The sequence below is a fragment of the Scleropages formosus genome, chromosome 17, assembly GCF_900964775.1.
Source record: "Scleropages formosus chromosome 17, fSclFor1.1, whole genome shotgun sequence".
NCBI classification, from domain to species: domain Eukaryota; kingdom Metazoa; phylum Chordata; class Actinopteri; order Osteoglossiformes; family Osteoglossidae; genus Scleropages; species Scleropages formosus.
In genome coordinates this window covers 10,710,823-10,729,669 of record NC_041822.1, presented here as the reverse complement: position 1 = coordinate 10,729,669, position 18,847 = coordinate 10,710,823, and the positions used below count along the sequence as shown (strand labels likewise).

The 18,847-nt window shown below is 42.0% G+C and overlaps 1 protein-coding gene across 3 annotated transcripts in view; it reads left to right on the top strand.

Annotated features, from left to right (window-relative positions):
* Positions 1–3,248: 3,248 nt before the first annotated feature.
* LOC108938562 (retinoic acid receptor RXR-alpha-A) overlaps positions 3,249–18,847 on the top strand; it is a 95,940-nt gene continuing 80,341 nt past the window's right edge. For all 3 annotated transcript variants that reach the window (XM_018759188.2, XM_018759187.2, XM_018759186.2), the window contains exon 1: positions 3,249–3,512. In XM_018759188.2, coding sequence (XP_018614704.1) covers positions 3,485–3,512 — 28 coding nt within the window. In that variant the 5' untranslated portion in view covers positions 3,249–3,484. The remainder of the gene's footprint in view (positions 3,513–18,847) is intronic.

Here is an 18,847-nt window from a genome sequence, read left to right as displayed (position 1 = left end):
AGTTTCTGGAAGCCCTTTGTGAATAGTGGAAGTAAGATTGCAGCTTCTCTGTTTTCTTAACCTTTAGCTTTTCCACATTCGTTCTGACAGCACTGCTGCAGCAAGGGGGGCCCTTAAAAATGCGGTAACGCGGATCGGTTCAATCTCACCCCAAGACGTGGGGCCGCAGTGGGTTCGCCCGCGCAAATTATCTCTCGAATTCTGTACATTAAAAAGGAATTTTACTGTTTTTCTCAATTAAACTTAAACAGCGTCAGAGGGGACTTGCTGTTTGGATCCTTTCCTTTCTTAATCGGAAACTGTTTAACATGATTTTGTAATTAATAGGCAATAATTTCTTCATGCACCAGGAGGCTATTTTAGGGCATGTGTGGAGTGAATGAGCAGTCTGCTCTGTCCCAGCGCGCACATAAATAACATATTGACTGGTCTTTAGAAAGCAAGTGAAATGAACAAGATCACAATCATGCCTAACGTGAAGAAAAGTGTTCTGCTACCATAAATACACACTGGTGAAGAGTAAGTGTTTGCACACACACACACACACACACACACACACACACACAGGCACAGACTCATGCTTCCTGGAAAAAGGGAATAAGATAATAAAGCCATACATTCTGACGCACCGGTACATGTCCCTAAGCTCATTGCTATACAGCGAGGAGGACCATTAACTGCTTCCAAAGCTAACTTCGGCTGTTTTCTCTTCCCCAAACCCGTGTCAATCTTTGTTCTTCCTCGCACAATTCACAGAGGGTGGAGCATTCATTGAAGGTGAAGATAAAGACATGCGGTCTTCTCAGATGGATTGAGATGTAGGAGATCGAGCTTGTTACCCTCTTATCAATTCCAATGCCTCTCTACCACACTGTTCCCATTACAGCTTCAAAAATATCCTGATTATCTAGCGGCCTTATTAGTCTGACTGAAATTAATCATGGGCATAAAAATGTCCCTCGTTTCAGAAATCTCTGCTCCAGCTTGTTTAATTTAGACCGGAGCGTCACTCCGGTGAGACCAGCCATAGTCTCCTTCCTGTTTTGGGTTTCAGTCAGTCTGACTCAGACCCAGGTCCCAATTCGGTGTGAACAGCCGGAATCACTGGAACCTCCTTTCCCTGCCTTTCCTTATTCCTACCAATAGACCTGGAGTCTGGGCCAAGTTATGCCTGCCTCGACTGTTTACTGTGCGCTGTCGATAAATGGCTTTGATCTCGGCCGTGCCTCTTGCTGCATTAATCATGAATTTCCCCCGCAGCCCCAGTTGCAGCAGCTACGCATGTTCAGATACTCTGTGAGAAATGCAGTTTTTTTAGGCCTCCAGGATGTCTTCAGATCTGTATAGAGCATGGGGGGGGGAGGGGGGGGTTTAACAGATACATCTACAGTAGAGCTGCGACTTTCCAGTGTTCGAACTCCCCGAAAGGCATCTCTGCAGGCTCACATCCATGAAAATGTGGAGGTGTTTGATTGCATCATATACTGGACATGTGTGGTATGAGGAGCGAGACCTTAGGGTTGTCGGCACAGGGATGGTGTTGAACAGTAGCTTCCTCGTCATGACAGCATCCTCCACCAAAAATTCACCATCTCTGTTGGGTTCTCACATAATTAGCTCTCATTGGATTTCAGTGAATCCTGCCCGAAGACTTCTGCCTTCAGTGTAAGTCGTGCAAATGGGAAGCAAGGACATCGACACAGATAAACAAAATTGCCACAACTGGCCTCCAACGTCCTCAACGGAACAGGATTAACTAGGTTTCTTCAGTTGCTGCAATTACAGTTGATTATTGTGCGATGTGTGGAGCGGTCGTGTTGCTACTAGCTCAGTGCGTATGGCCAGACGGGGCCAGATGACCCTGCCTCAGCACCTTGTCCGCAGCAATTAGTGTCAGACATGTGATGGTTCTTTTGGTGGCTCTGACATCCTCTCTCACCACTAGGCTACACTGCATGCATATTGTATTATGTTGCTGGCTTGTGCATCGCTCATGTCGGGTACTCAGAACATTTGGATACTATGATTTGGACACTGTAGTAAGTTCGCTTCCCACTTACCAGATACGCATTTCCCTACTGCTTTAATGAAACAGGAAATCTCCAGTTTTATTATCACTTTTTATTGACCTTCATGTTTTAATGCGGCACCCCTGCATGCTGTGTTACTTTGTTGTGTCTACAGCATCTCATCACTTTATTAAATTGCTTTTAATGTGAAACACTCTGTAACACTTATTTTTCAGAGCTATACAAATACCCCAGTCTGTCATACTGTGATTGGTTACAGTATTTACTGAAGTCATTCATGTTAAATGCTGATGTTTACAGACAGAGTAACGCTCCTTGACTTTGAACTATGAAAGTTACTATGTACTACAACTCTTTACTTTATAATTATCCCCATGAGGGATAAATTATCCTGGTACATCTTACAAAATTCAAAAAAAAAAAAAAAAGAAATTATATGCCTGACACAATGACCACGGTGTAAAAGATTTGATGATACCAGGGACAGCAGATAGTGTTGTGTTCAGAACTGTCACCTTGCAGGCTGAAGGTCCTTGGTTTGAATCCTTGATCACAGCGCTTACCCTGAGTTAATACAATAAGAATACCCTCTCTTATATAAATAGGTAAAGATTGTAAACTGCGAAGTTTAATAACTATGTTGTTGTAACCTGTCATTTTTGTAAGACTCGGAGTACTATGTGTGGAGAATTGTGTGGTGTGTTAAACATACACAGCTGTGTGTGGTTCTGTTTTGGGGATAAAAAGAACTGTATTTTTCAACAGTTGTTATTTCTCAAGGACAATGTGCTCTGAACCAAGCGTGCCTGTGTAAACGAATTTCTCATAGTCTTTTATGAAAGGGGGCACAAAAACCCAGCAATATTTCAGAAACTTGCCAATATTTTTCTCCCACAAGAAAACACCACCCATGCATGGACCAGCCATGGCCATGCGTGCTCACCTCTCTACTGCATTGAAAACACCAGCAGTCAAAAACTCATATACTGTATTTTAGATTTAGATATTTTTTGCACCATCGTAGAAATGCGGAGAAGGTCTCATTAACTGTAATGACAGAATATGCACTTAAATATCTTAATACCCCCCAGGGCGCGCGCTAGTCATGATCATGCAAAGTCAGTCCGTTGAAAGGTTTGTATTCCTAAACGGAGGGGGTGGTTCGGCGTCGCTGCGGGAGCGCGTATGGCCGCGCGAGTCCCCCTGGGAGGGCCCCCTCGCGCCGTATCGCCAGTGGTTGGAATGGTCGCACAGCGAGACGGAGCGCGAGCACACACAACTTCTTCGCGCGGCGCACATCAAGCGTGTTTTCTCACGACGGGGCTCTGCGTTCATCTTGTTCTCGAGACCCCCAGCGTTACTTCGCCGGACCCCCGTCGCTCGGCTCCAACGAACATCGACTGCATTTTTTCCTGCCGTTGAAACATCAGCTGGCATGAGCCAGCCGTGCAGACATGGAAACTAAACCTTTCCTATCTCTGGGTAAGTTCTCTCTCTGTCCCGTTTTGAAAACGTGCTTTTATCATGTCCTTATAGGTGTTTTTAGGAGTGTTGCGTGGTTCTTCCATGCGAATGGAAGTATTTTTGCAGCGCGTGTTTACAAATAGAGCTGTCAGCTGGGGGACGCGGAGCCGAGCTGGGCTAGGTCGCCGTCTCTCTGTCGCTTCCCCAAACTCTGACGAGAGCGAGGACGGCGGGCACGCGTTCGGTCCGCGCGGCTCGTTACTGACACGCGCACTGTCCGCGCGGCGAGATACTGACACGCGCTCGGTCCGCGCGGGCTGTGTGTGAAGACGCGGCGGGGGAGACGCGACCGCTGCGAGCCACCGACACGCTGACAGCCCGCGCTTTGTTATTCATCGCGTGGCCGAGTCCACACAGGCACTCCGCAGTATTTTCTTTTCTTTTTTTTTGAGATATGTAGAGTTGCATGATGATCATCACATGAGGGCGTTTTTTTTTAAGAGGCTGACACACTGTTCGGTCCTCAAGTGAAATGAAACTCGCACAAACTGACCCAGACATTTCGCGAGCGGATCTTGTGTGAGAATGAAGTCTTTATAAACACATACTGAGCGTAGCCGTGCGTACAGTGCGCGTGTGTAAGATGTGGACGAGTCGCTGTTCCACACTCTTGTCTCCCGCCGGTGTTTGTGTGATGCTCCTACCACGTACCAGTGCAGTGCGGTTGTTACTCTATTGCAAATATTTGTCGTACTGCACTGCAATGTACAGGAGACATGAGCCGTGTTTTATTAGTTAACTGACTGTGTGTGTTCGTTCGTTCGTTCGTTCGTTTGTACCACCAGTGCCTGTTTGGACGTAGCGAAAGATGCTGCTGGTCTCTCTCTTCTGACTTGAGTCACATTCATTGATTGCTGAACTCAGCCTGTGAATCTCTAAACGGACAGAGTCTGTCAGTAAGTGTGGAAAAAGTGATAAATGGTCGCGTTTGAACATTTTGCGAGTTTCTGCCAAGTTTGCCGTCTTTAGGCACTCTAAGGTCTCGTGTTCGGTGAACGTGTCCGATTCGCTACGGTTTGACCCGGGCGAGGCTGAGGAGAGCGGCTGGGCGCAACGCACAGGGACAAGTGAGGTAAAATGTGAGGTAAAATTGGGACAAAGTGAGGTAAAATGTGTGGAAAAATTGGGACGGAGTGAGGTAAATGTGAGGTAAAAAGTGAGGTAAATGTGAGGTAAAACTGCAACAGCGGTAGAATTGGGACAAAGAGGTAAATGTGAGGTAAATTTGGGACACAGAGTCAGGTAAATGTCAGAATATATGCGGATAAGGCTCATCATGACCACTCGACTGCGTCGTATTTTTTACTCCCTGTAAATATAATAATCCCAGTTTTAATTTTACAGTTCCGTCCACTCACTTTGAACTATTCAAACACATATTAAGACACATGATTCTCTTCCTTCTCTTACCCTCCAAGGTTTGAAACCACCCAAATTTTTCAAATTCAAGTTCAACACCTTTCTCTTGAAGAACATCTTAAAATAATGCCACATGTGATGTTTTGTGCTTTTGGGTTCCTTACCTTCCTTGACAAAAACCTATTGAAATAGAACCAAGTCTGCACTCCCCAAGACACAGTTAGTCTGTTGAAGTCCTGTTTCTGTGTCACGTAATTTATAGCTAATGTCTGTATATCTGGCTTTATGAATTTTAATTCTTCACTTGTGAGAAGATGCTTTAGAGCTCCCATTTCTGTAAATTCAGGTAATTAACTATTCTCACTGGCTTGGTTTGTAAAATTCAGCAGTAACATTCTTAACATTTATTCTAAAGGCCTAACTTGCCTCATTAGGAATGACTGATGTCATTTAATATTAAATTCTGATATTTGATGTGCTCATCTGAAAGTGTAGACTTTGAACATTTAGTTATTATCCTTAATGTCTGACATCCAGCAATATAGCCAGCATTCCTCAAATTACTCCTTAAACTATCTGAATCTTTTGAAAATAAAACACTTTTTGAACTCATGACATGAAGTCCTGAATCCACAGTCATCACAAACATACGGTGTACAATGTATGACAAATCTCTTCTCCCACTGCACTACCCTTGATCAAGGTACTTACCCTGAACTGGTACTGTAAGAACACCTATTTGTGTATAGGGGCAGCTGGCTGTGTTAGCGCTGCTGTCTTTGGATCCAAAGATCATAGGTTCAAATCCCACCTCTAGCTATAGTATCCTTAAGCAAGGTGCTCATCCAAAATTGGTTGTGTAAAATTAACCAGCTGTATAAATGGGTACATAGTTTGTGAGTATATTAATACTGTAAGTTGCTTTGGAGAAAATGGTCAGCCAAATGAATAAATGTATGTGTATGTAAATTATTAGTTAATGTAGTGTAATAGGGGGCACGGTGGTGCAGTGGGTTGGACCGCAGTCCTGCTCTCCGGTGGGTCTGGGGTTCAAGTCCCGCTTGGGGTGCCTTGCGGCGGACTGGCGTCCCGTCCTGGGTGTGTCCCCTCCCCCTCCGGCCTTACGCCCTGTGTTACCGGGTAGGCTCCGGTTCCCCGTGACCCCGTATGGGACAAGCGGTTCTGAAGATGTGTGTGTGTATGTATGTATGTATGTGTGTGTGTAGTGTAATATTGAGACCTAAATAAGGTAGCTTGGACAAAGTTGTTATTGAAAAAAAGGAGTAACAATAGTAATGTTGTATCCATGGAGCATGAACACACACCAGATCAAATGTAGTATCCGGCTTGTGTAATAGTGTTACCATCAAGGCATGTTCAGCCTCTGCTTGCATAACCTTGGTTAGTTTTGGCTTTGTTTGTAATAAAAGAAAGGTACACCTAAGAAGGGCAAATGAAATACCTGCATTTACTCTAGAAAACAGTGCAACAAAACAGCAAATGTAAAAATAAAGTTTGTTTGAGGAAAAATTGTGGTGTGTAGCACTGCGAGTCATTGGAAAGCAATACTGAGTTAAGGCGGTGTGTTTTACAAATGGATTTTGTCATGTTGCATTGCCTTTATATTTTTGGTGTACTGATGTGTTGGAAGGGGGGTGCGGTGGCGCAGTGGGTTGAACCAGGGTCCTGCTCTCCGGTGGGTCTGGGGTTCGAGTCCCGCTTGGGGTGCCTTGCTCCTGGGTGTGTCCCCTCCCCTTACGCCCTGTGTTGCCGGGTAGGCTCCGGTTCCCTGTGACCCCGTATGGGACGAGCGGTTCTGAAAATGTGCGTGTGCGTGATGTGTTGGATCCACTTTCACCTTCCAGTTCTCTTATAGTAGACCTGAGGTGAAGGTGGAAATGTTTTATACTCAGATCGTGTGAACATAGCTGTAGCAAAACTGTTGATTTTTAGATGTGATTATTTTTAGGTAAGATATGATTTTCTTTTTCAGATGCCAGGAATACATGAATTGGATCAAGTGGCATGACTGAATGACATGATAACTGAGAGATATTAATATACACATTTAAAAATAATTTTATACTTATTATAGTGCCAGTTTCCTGTCATAAGACACAGCAGCTCCAACCATAATCTTAAAAGATTGTTTTTATTGATTGATTTAATTATTAAATTATTTATTTTTTATAAATCAGGGATTATTTATTCCCATTCACTGTTTGGAGTGTTTGGACTTTTGCTGAAAAAATCTGAGGTTCATGCTAGAATTATTAAATCTATCTATCTATCTATCTATCTATCCATCCATGACCAACTCTAACAAAAACAAAGACTAGTTTATGCCATTGACATGTTTTGCTGATGATGTGAGGCTCCATCTTTATATATGAAGGGCTGAAACCATCAGTTTTTGGGAAACGTTGTTTAACCAGATGTTAATGACGTAAGACGAAGGCACAGTTTTGGTCTTGCACCCCCTTCAATTTACTGCCGCCCCAGACTTTCAAAGACCGGGTTTTGTCTTTGTGTGTGTTGTACTGCATTTCCAGGACTATGCAGACGGCATACTCAAGTGCAGAAAGTTGCATTGTCATCATTAGGAAAGCTGTAAGAAAAATGAAGGCTTTTTAACACTGTGCCGAGTTCCTTACAGTAAGAGATGACATCCTCCTCAGTAGCTTTTAAACAATAAGTGCTGTCACCCCTTACCTTCACATTCATGTAATCCCACAGATCCAGACTAGTGCTGCGATATCCCTACAAGAAAATGTGTCTATTCAGTTGGCTGAACACCTTATTTTCATATTATCTAGCGTTGTCATTAATGATTTACATTCTATGCTTCAAGCGCAAGTCAGTGATTTATTGATAACGAATACCATGTGCACTTTGCACTATGAACTTTGACATCTGCTGTAAGCACATTTTAATATTCAATGATTCTGTCTCACAGGCATTCCAGTAAATCTGGTACTCAATATTGCCTTGCCTTTTATAAATTGTAAAGCAAGCCATATGTGAAACTATAGGCACCTGCATAATAAAAATAAGCCCTTTGGTCATGTTACAGATTTCAGTTAAGTTTTTCTAACATTGGGATTCAAAGGGAATGGGCTGCAGTTTTTCTGAAAAGAAAAACAAATATAACAGGACTGCAGCTTGTCACATTTTGAACAAGCTGTCAGTTTGTCCTAAGCTCGTAATATCTTTAGCGGTTTGATTGGACTTCAGAGCATAAAGTACATTTACATTTATTCATTTAGCTCATGCTTTTTTACATGCAGTAATATGCAGCTGAGAGTAGACAAAACTCCTTTTTGCAACAGATGAGTTTTAGATGCAGACATGCGATTTTTGAAACGCATTTAGTTTGATATCGCTTTTGCCAGTGCACGTAGCACAAGTAGCTGTCTGTGCTGCTGAGTCAGAGGAAATTTAGAAGTGGTCATGACAGATGATATGACACTAATTCATGAAGCTGTGAGGAGGTCAGGAGAGAAGTGGGTCTGAAAAAGATATGCTTTGAGACTCTTCTTGAATGAAGATTCTTAAGTAAACTGCATGCTATGAAATACTGCTGTGCAAGTCTGCCCTAGACAGCTTGTCTGATGACTAAGACTAAAATCCACCCCAGGCAGTGTACAGCGAGAGTTCTGCTGTTTTGCCCAAGCTGATAATCAATCCATATGAGACGTCTTGGTTTTTTGTTGCACATTGTCCCAAAGCCCAGAGATTAGCAAAGAGCTGTGAATTGCTGCTTGTGTTTGTATGTCTCTGTATATTTTTGTTTTGTTTTTTGTTGGCTGTCTTTCTGTCCTGCCAAAACAGCCAAGAGGCTCTGAGGTGTCTTTGCCTAGGCCTCGGTGAGTCAGGAGGTTTTTAGGTTTGCTCTTTGCTGTTAGGTGCTGTTAAGTGGCTCCGCCTCCAGGAAGAGCTGCAGCTTAGCAGCACCAGACAGGAAGTGGGGCGGCGGCTTGGACACAGGTGAAGAGATGCAGGAGGAGGATGTGGATCTGATAGGGTCCCTTTCCAATTCATCGTATTGCAAGGATGCATACAGCCCACATGTGACTTCACCTACTGGCGCTCAGCACATAGAACTGCACCATCATTGTTGCCTTAAACACATGTATAACATTGTGTCCATCTAATCTCCTTCTCAGCAGTCTGAGGGATTTTGTGTACATGGTATGTGATGGTTATTACCTCTCCTCTGCTCTGTGTTGCATCACTTGACTGCTGTCACGAAACAATCGACAAGGGAAGCTTCAAGTGCAGTTTAAAATTAGCCATGGCTGTTCTTTCCCTTACAGCTTTACTAAGAAAAACAATGTTAAAGTTTTCCTTTATCAGACTTGTGCAGTGGTCTTGTGCATATTGTTGTTTTATAAATTTTGTGCTTTCTAGTTTGGCTTTCTAATGTCCTCCTGTTTTGTTGTGTTAATATACCTCTGTAGTATTGTTTTTGTTTTCATGCATTGTACATAACACGCAGTGGCATAGATGAAAGAGTGATGGCATTTCAACATTGTCAGTCTGAGGATATACTGTATATGGGTGTTTTGGGCACATTTTCACTTTGTATGTGATGGTTGAGCTGAATGATTAAGCCATGTTTGGGTCGAGCAGAACTTTGGCTGAGTGTCTCACTGTCCATCTACATTGAGCGGTCTTTGTGTAGAGTTTGATGTGGCCTTGTGTTCATAAGTATTATCTTGCCATTTGTAACGTGCGACTGTGTGTGTCGTTATTTTGCCAGTGTGTGTGTGTGTGTGTGTGTGTGTGGAGCTGTGCCTGTGTAGTGCTGTTGGTATTTGACTGTGAGGTAAAGCAATTGTTGAATTGTTTGACTTTTTTGTATTTTCCACCCTTTTAGCGGAGGAAGGTCAACAGGTGATATGAAAGATTTCAGTATTACTTAAAAAACACTGATGTGTGGTTTTATATTCATTTTGTATAAAGAACCTTGCTGTGGATAAATGCCTTTAGCTGTAAAATGTATGTATTGGCTTTAGCAGTAAAATGGCAGTTAACATTGTTTCATGTACCTTCACACTTCTAAAGATGTACAGGCAGTCCCTGGATTACGAATGAGTTCTGTTCCTCAGTCTGTATTTAAGTTGGATTTTGATGTAAGTCGGAAGAGGTAGGCATGGTGGGTATCTTATGTCAGTCTGTCAAATGTTTTTCTTAGTATATATCATGTAACTTTCTGTGCATGAAAAACATTAAAGAAACACTTTCATATACTCTAAAACATCTTTAATAAAACACACACACACACACACACACATTTTCAGAACCGCTTGTCCCATACGGGGACACGGGGAACCGGAGCCTACCCGGTAACACAGGGCGTAAGGCCGGAGGGGGAGGGGACACACCCAGGACGGGACGCCAGTCCGTCGCAAGGCACCCCAAGCGGGACTCGAACCCCAGACCCACTGGAGAGCAGGACCCGGTCCAACCCACTGCGCCACCGCGCCCCCCTTTAATAAAACAATACAGTGATAATAATAATAAATATAATTCCAGTATTTATAATAGAGAGACACAGGAAGAGATAATAATGTTACTACTGTCATGATGAATGGAGGACATGGAGGAGGCTGGACCCAAGTGCAGAATCGTTTATGCAGAATCAAAGGACTAGACATGTTCTCATGGTAGGGGATGGGCGACTGGTTGGTCGGTCGATCGGCAAACTGAACAGAGGCGAGAATCCGAAATCGTGGTTGAGGGACAAGGAAGGCGGTTGTTATCAAAGAGATGTGAAAAGGGACTGGGGGATGATGAGGGACAGGTCTTGGAAGAGCAAAGCGAGGTAGGTTTGAGAACGCAGTAAGGAGTGAGATTCTGCAACTGGGAAGAGTTTGAGAAGTGTCTTTTATGAGAGAGAGAGAGAGAGAGAGAGAGAGAGAGAGAGAGAGAGAGAGAATGTGTGTGTGTGCGCGTGTGCAAAACACTAAAGATACTTCAGTGCTCTCCTTTCCAATGTGTGTTCGGCGTTTCACCTTTCGTTTTATAATTTCCACTTTAGTTTCATTCGTGATTGTTTCCTTTTTCTTTGATGCGTCACGATTCACTTGCATCACATTTGTGCTTTGGTTCCATGGTTAAGAGGGTCAGAACAAAAAAAATAATTAAAGCAAAATACAGTAACACACGAGACACTGTTAACAGCAATGTGGTTCGATTGAAAAGAAGGAAGTCTTTGTCCTACCTCGGGCTCACTCTCCCATGAGCCGACAAACAGCTGTGGACATGCAGTGTTTTGATGTACGTCGCAAAGTAATAGCACCTGTTTGTTATTATGAATCATTGTACGTAACTAGAATTTTGAATATAACAGGCGTAATTATGCAGTTTTCATTTCATTGTTACTTAAGGGTGACTCAAAAAAAAATAACTCCCGGTCAGTAAGGCGGTGGTTTGTAACTACGGGTTGTACGTAAGTCAGATGTTCGTAATCCGGCGACTACCAGTATTACTAAAGGGCAGTTTGTTGAATATCTGGCATAAACTTAAGTGTAAACTCTGTGAAGGTGAATTATTTCAGTAAAACAATGCAAGATATGGTCTCTCTTGACTTGCAGCTGACCTGAAGACCGTTTAATGACATTGGATGCATATTCAAATCAGTATAGTAATGTTGCTTTGTAGGTGGGAGTTCACTAAATTAGGCTATCAATCAATTTTTCTTGTATGTTTACAATTCTGAAAAATAACATCTCAAACCTATTTTCTCAACTGGTTTTCTCAAAATTGTTAATACAATGCTGAAAAGAAGTAACCCATTCTGCAAAATTCTACACAACCTGTGTAGAATAAAAAAACATTTGGTCCTCAAAATGATATAATCATTGTAACATATCCATAGGGCATACAGAACCTACATTAAACACTTTTAGGATAAATGCAAAACAACTTAATTCACATTCTGATTGTTTAAACTATTGTTTAATGAAAATACAATGGGGTAATATGTGATATGGCGTTTTTCAAATGAAGAAAGTTTATTTATTATAATTTAGATGATCAGATCCCAGACTTTTTCTCATTCTTTTATAGGGCTAGAAGTGCCTATTTGGTTAACACTTCTGTAGAGTTCTGCATAGTAATCACTTGCAAGTTTTTCTGCTGTATAAATTAGTTACATAAAAACTGCATAGAAGTATATGCAGCATACAGCATTGACTCTTTGTCTCTTCTTTGTCTTTACTTTTTTGTCTTTTCTGAGTGATGGCAGCAAATAGTTAGGATTCCAGTATGATTACATGTTTATCTCAGATGTTAGTAAGTTTAACATTTCTATTATATGTTCTAAAATTCAGAGAACTAGCAGCACTGTAAATGAGCAGTTATTCAGTTTGGGTTTGTGTATATGAAATGCACATGGAATTAACTGGCAAGTAGAGTTTTTATGTTGAATTCTGCTCAGAGCTTTGACACCAAAGTACACATTTAGAACATTTTCTGAAGTACAGCAGTGTATGTAGTGTTTTGACAAAAGTATTTACTGTTATCCCACCTGACTTGAAACTGCTATAGTAAATTTGTAATTATGGTTTGTGATTGTACTAAAGGAGTTATAGTTTTTTCCTTATTCACGTGTCATAAAGTACCAAGCACAAAGTGTAACCATAAATATACCTAGGGGACTGAAAGGCCTGAGTTATGAACCGTTTGCAAAAATATTACATTTTGTTCAGCTTGGAAAAGCTTTACAACTGCAGCCAAGAAAAGTTTACATGTAAGGAATATCAAAAATACTTTATTATTGTAGAAATGTGTATTAATATAACATTTTCCAAGTCAGGTATTTCACACTTTTGCTCAGTTCTCTTTCAAAGGGTTTGTGTTTGTGTTCAGGTAAATGAGTCCTTTTGACTATGTTTAAGGTGGTGGTTCTCCAGAGGAATAGCATTGTTAATCTCTCCCCCCCCCCCCGACAAGCAGAACACAGCCAAACTGTAGCTCTGCACAGTTGGAGTGATGGGCACATGTAGAGCCTTCATTGTGGTTTCATTTGTTTGCAAAGGAAAATTTATTTTTCAGCCTTCTCTCTTTAGTACCCACTTTCTGGCTCATGTCATCTATGACTGGAAGTTAGCAGTTGACAAAGCAGATTGTTCAGTGTATGTTGAGATCACAGGCCAGGGGGACATGTTTTGATCATCTCGATGTTTAAGTGCTATCGACTGCCAGACCTCACACCTTTTTTTTCTTGAGAAACCTTCAGACTCGTGACTAAAGTGGTTCCATCACTTCCATTTCAAAGAAATGATTCCTCCTTTTCACTTACTCTGGGAGGAACCCCATTATTCAAAGGTAAAGCCAAAATTCAAATACACAATTTTATTCTTTGTATATTTTTCATCAGTTAAGAGTGTTTCGGTCCAAGAAGTGAATGGGAGGAGGTGCTCCTGCTTTGCCAGAATTTCTTGGCTTCAGGTTCACTTGGAATTCAAATTCACTTGTGGATGCATCTCTACTGATGAAGCATTACCCAAAGCAAGTAACACTGAATGGTTTGTCACCCAGTCAGTCACCTGGCAGGTGTAGGGTGGTGCTGACCATAGCCATATCACCTTTTGTGTCTAGTTTCTGGCCTGATTGAGACTTTCCAGAGTCTTCTGAGCCAGTCAGCTGTGACTACCTACCTGAGAAGCGGCCTTGCGATCACAGCCTTTTTTTGCTTTATGCAAGGGTGTTTGTAACACTGAACTAAAAGTTCAGGACAAGACAAACTGCTGTAATGCCCTTGACTGAGGTACTTAACTCTGAATTACTTGATGTAAAATATGAAACTGTGAATTTCTTAAAAGACACCTTTCATAAAGTCTAAAAGAAGAATCTTTTTCTTTTGTTAGTGTTCCTTCATACAAACACGCAAGGAACAAGAAGAATGTAATTTCTTAATACATTTCCTTATGTCTCAAATGATTCTCTTATTAAATACAAGACATTGTTTTGGATTATATCAAGACGTTAACTTCAGCTACACATCTTGGCAAAGTATACCAGACACTTATGATCCTCAGCCTAAAGTGCTTTGTGGTGGCAGAATCTGTTTTTAAATTTATAATGAAGGCTCCCACCCCCCACTCTCTGAGCCATGCAACTGAGCTGCGAGAACCCAGCATGGTCCACCTTTGTGGTGCCCCTAGGATTGCGAAGAGTTCAGTTAAATCGTCCGTCAGACAGAAGCTAAGGACACCTAACCCTTTTGGTCTTTCCTCGAGCTTATCTGTTAAAAGTCAGGGATCAGACGAGATTGGCTGTCTCCAAGGTGTTCAGTAGTGACCTGTCTTCGGTGTTGTTCTTCACTTTGTGGTGTTCTGATCACCCTCAGAGGTTGGCCTGGGCTATGTTTGGGGTTTGATTTTTTTTCAGAAGGGAGGGAGGGTAGTTAATTTGCTGTGCCTCACCCGATTAACTGTTCCGTGATGGTTCATAATCCATCCTTGCTTGCTATTTCTTTTTTCCACAAGTTTTTGCTTCGTACAGTTTATATGCCTTTAAAACAACTTTGCTAGAAAGCACCGAATGCACACAGAAATGTAGTGACAGCCACATGCCCTGGATGCGTAGAGGGTCCCTTGGTGGTTTTCTCTGAGCTGTCCCTGCTCAGATGCTGCTCATTTGCCCTGCAGTGGGGTATTTTATCTCAGTTGCTCAAAGAAAAAAATTCCTGAATGCATTGCTTACAGAATCTGTATAATATAAACTTATGGACATTTCATCCCTTTACCACCTAGTCCTTATAAAATATTCAGACATTTTACCATTTGGTTACATGCAAATAGGAGAAGGTCATGTTGTATTTTTTTAATTATTTAAAAACACAAGTTGACTTGAATTTTCATCAAAATGTCTAAGGAGTCAAAATAAAAGCTAGTAGATTAGAAATTTTACATCTTTTGTAATGTTTCGTTAGGTTTCAGATCACCGACTTAGACAAGAAATTATTGGTCATAGATGGATAAGACTGCAATGAAATTTTTTGAATTTCTCCTTTTTTTAGAACGGTACTATTAAAGCAGTCTTATATAGAGTCCCATGTTATACACTAAGATAGACATGTGAAGATGGATATAAACGCAATATTCATGTGTCTACTGCATTGTGCTCTTCACCCTGTAATAAGACAGCATATTCATACAGGTGCAGGTGTTGAAATGACCACAGAAAGTGAGGTTCGAGAGCCAGGTGAAGGGAGGCTCTTGGCAGGTGATGATCTGGCAACTTGCGTCTGCACAAAGAGTGTGTTTCAGCTTTTCGACAGGCCTTAAGCTTTTTATACATACTGGTCTATCATTTCATTTCTTTCCATGCTGATCTGTCATTCTCTTGGCCTTTTGAACTTATGTTTTTAATCTGTATTCAGTATTTCCCTACATGTTTGAGATTAATTACACGAAGTACACTCCCCTGTGTCAGTTTTTTTGTGTTTGCATGTCATATATTGTTATAGTGTTGGCAGTTCATTAATCAGATGAAATCTAAACACTCCATTTTCATGTTTAAATGTCAGAAGAGTAGTGACGTGTGTGCAAATTATGCTTTATGATTGAGATAGTGTTGCTTTCACAAATCAGAGAGTGTGCGGCTGTTCTGTCTGTACTGTCCACAAGCCAGCTGGATTGTGAAGATCAGAGAAGGGATCTAAAGTGTCTTAAGTGCTTGCAAAAGAACGTAGGTCCACTCACAACAGGAACACAGTCTTACTTCCTGACTCAGCCTTTGAGTCTCCCCAGGTACACCCAGCCATATATCTGTGTGTGTGTTTGTGTCTAATCATCTTTGATAAGTCTGTTCAACAAGCGTTTCTTGGCTTTGAATGAGTTGTTGACTAAATTAACATTACACTCCAGCTCTTTGACAGCTTAGTAAAATGACTTTCCAGTTATGACTTTTTCATCTCACAGGATGTCACCCTACAGTATGTGAGTATTTTAATCACAGTTTTTCATCTTTAACCATACCGGGGCTGAAGTTTCCACCCTGTTGATTCTACATTACTTCTGCTCCTGAAATTAGTCTATATTTAGTCTGTTGTATAATAGGTACTGCATAGATCACAGGCATTTTTGCCTGTAAGATGCAGCTTCTTTTGCATGCATATTTGGTCAAAGGTATCTCAATTAATGAAGATTTTGCAGATGTAGTCATATAATTTTCTGCTAAAGACACTCAAGAAGACTTCCCATGGCAAAACTAGAATTGTTGTGATCATGGTGGAGAACTGGTTCCTCTAGGTAGTCCTTGGAAATTTCAGTGCATTTGAAAAACTGAGCAGATGCCCAATGAGAGGCTAGCTGAGCAAAGTGGGGCCAGAGATAAACTGATGGTTCCATTCTTACAAGGCTGGTATACAAGGCTTTTCTGGTATACTCTGGAATTTTGCTGACTATTCAGGCTTGGCTTTGGCCACTGGACCATGCTTGGTGTCCAGCTACAGTCCTGCTCTCCGGTGGATCTGGGGTTCAAGTCCCGCTTGGGGTGCCTTGCGATGGACTGGCGTCCCGTCCTGGGTGTGTCCCCTCCCCCTCCGGCCTTACGCCCTGTGTTGCCGGGTAGGCTCCGGTTCCCCGCGACCCTGTATGGGACAAGCGGTTCTGAAAACGTGTACGTGTACCATGCTTGGTGTCCAGCTACCTTGGCTGTGGGCTGTAAAACCCCTCCTATCTGGGCTAGTGGGATGCCTGCGGGCACTGTGAGTTTGAATCAGGTGTAGTTTAGGTCAGTTACTATACTGAGGACTTGATGACCTAAATTTATTTGTAAATGAATGAGAATAACTATATACTGTTAAAAAGTAGAACTCTGAATGTGGTGACTACTGTCATCAGCATGACCATACATCACTATGGGCTTCTGTCAAAGGGTACAGGCAACACAGGAACTGTGATTTGACAGTTGTTGGTTGGACCTAGCTGCATGCCTCACATCAGGCTGTGTTTTCTGTATTTATTTTTGAAATCTTTTTAAGTGTCATGGTCAGGTGTTTTTAAGATTTACTGAAAGTTGAAAAACTAGTTCTGTGACAGTAAGACTCAATTCAAGAAGCGCCTTCCAACACCAACTCTATAGATTAGGTGGACATTTTTCAAATCTCCATGCATTATGTTGAAACATCATCCCCCTATTTGTTTTGTCAGAAGAAAGCTTTGGGCTTGCCACTTTTCATCTCAGAAAATCTGACTTTTATCTAACTTTTCTCCCAGCAGCAATTATGACCCCTGTGCCCTCAGAACCCAACTGCTTCCCTTAGTAAAGAGCCACATGCAATGCAAAATTATGTCGGTTTACATTTGTACGGTGTTTGTCACTTGACCCAGTTTTTTTCTCATTCCCATTTTCTATATATTTTTATATTCCCATTTTAACTCTTATTTCCACAGAGAAGAGTGGCAGTTTTCTTCTGTCTTCTTGTGGTCTGTCAGCAAAAGGCCATAGAAAATACGCACACACACACATTTTCTGAAACCGCTTGTCCCATACGGGGTCACGGGGAACCGGAGCCTACCCGGCAACACAGGGCGTAAGGCCAGAGGGGGAGGGGACACACCCAGGACGGGACGCCAGTCCGTCGCAAGGCACCCCAAGCCATAGAAAATAATCCAACTAAATGGACCGTGGTCACTGTGCGCTGTTTACGCTCCAGAATTTGTCTGTTTCACATGATCTCCTGGGGCAGGAAGTCGTTGGAGAACAATGAAGAACTGAGGAACAGGATACAGGGGTGGCTGCATCACGAGGAGCTCTCTTCATGTGCCACTGCTGCTGGAGGGGAGCAGGTCACCTGCGCTCAGTCGACAGCCTAGGCGCGTAGGAAAACCCTTCAGTCCCCTAAAGTGAAGGAATGTGGGCTCTGCTACTAAGGCTAAATATCAGTGGGCCTCTGGTATTCAGCAAATGTATTGAAATACAGATAATTATAGAAATATTCACTGGCATGCCTTGTCATGTGATCACTCTATTTGTGCATGTTCATTCATCAGTTTGCAATCAGGCCGATCACACTTCAGCACAGCTATCCAAAAAATTGAGATGGTGTTAAGCACAAATATCATTCAGCAGTCCTTTTCCAGTAACTTTTCCATAACAGATCCTGAGGTAAGTGGGTAGAGCCAGAAGAAAAGTAACCAGTAAAAGCGCGTTCAATGGTCAGGGTACAATGAGTGCCTATTTTGTCGATTTGGGTTTGCTGTATAGGAGGTACATGCCATGGGCTTCTAATGGTTCTGTTTTATACTTTTACAGTATGTTTTTCATATTGTGAAAAAGTCTTAGAGGCTTTAATTTCTGTCCTGTTCGGTGATGAAGACAACAGAAACTTTGAGCAAACCGTTTGAAAAAGCTTTTTTAGAAAAATCTTGCTCAGCTATTAAGCCACCAAGAGTTTTGCTGAGCGATTCGCAAACTACCAGTCATCCTATTTGTCCTGTATACACTTTTAGTAGCTATTCATACCACATATACTGTGCTGGGAGAAGACTGAAATATAGATTTTACTAAATTTTATTACATTAAACCTTTGTGTTATCACTTCCCACAACCAGTTTCGGGCTGGTTTAATTTACATTTTCATTTACTGTAATTTTGACATTTAAAAAAAAAAACATTTAAATGTGAATTTTCAAGACTGGATACAATTTAAGAGGAACTGCCATAATTCAGGGTGTCTGATAATAAATTACTGGCTGACGTGAAAATTGTCACACGTACTACACCCGCCACTGCCTCTCATCAGGGAGGCACGGGATAAAGGTGCCGGGACTCCATGCCTACTTGCGGAACCTCATTTCGAGCAACTGCAACTCCTGTGTGCTTCTCATTCCTGGCTCTTTTCTGTTCGTGGTTATCTGGCATCCAGTGTTCGCTGTGTCTTCACAACTGCGTCCCTCGTCTCTCGTACAAAACCC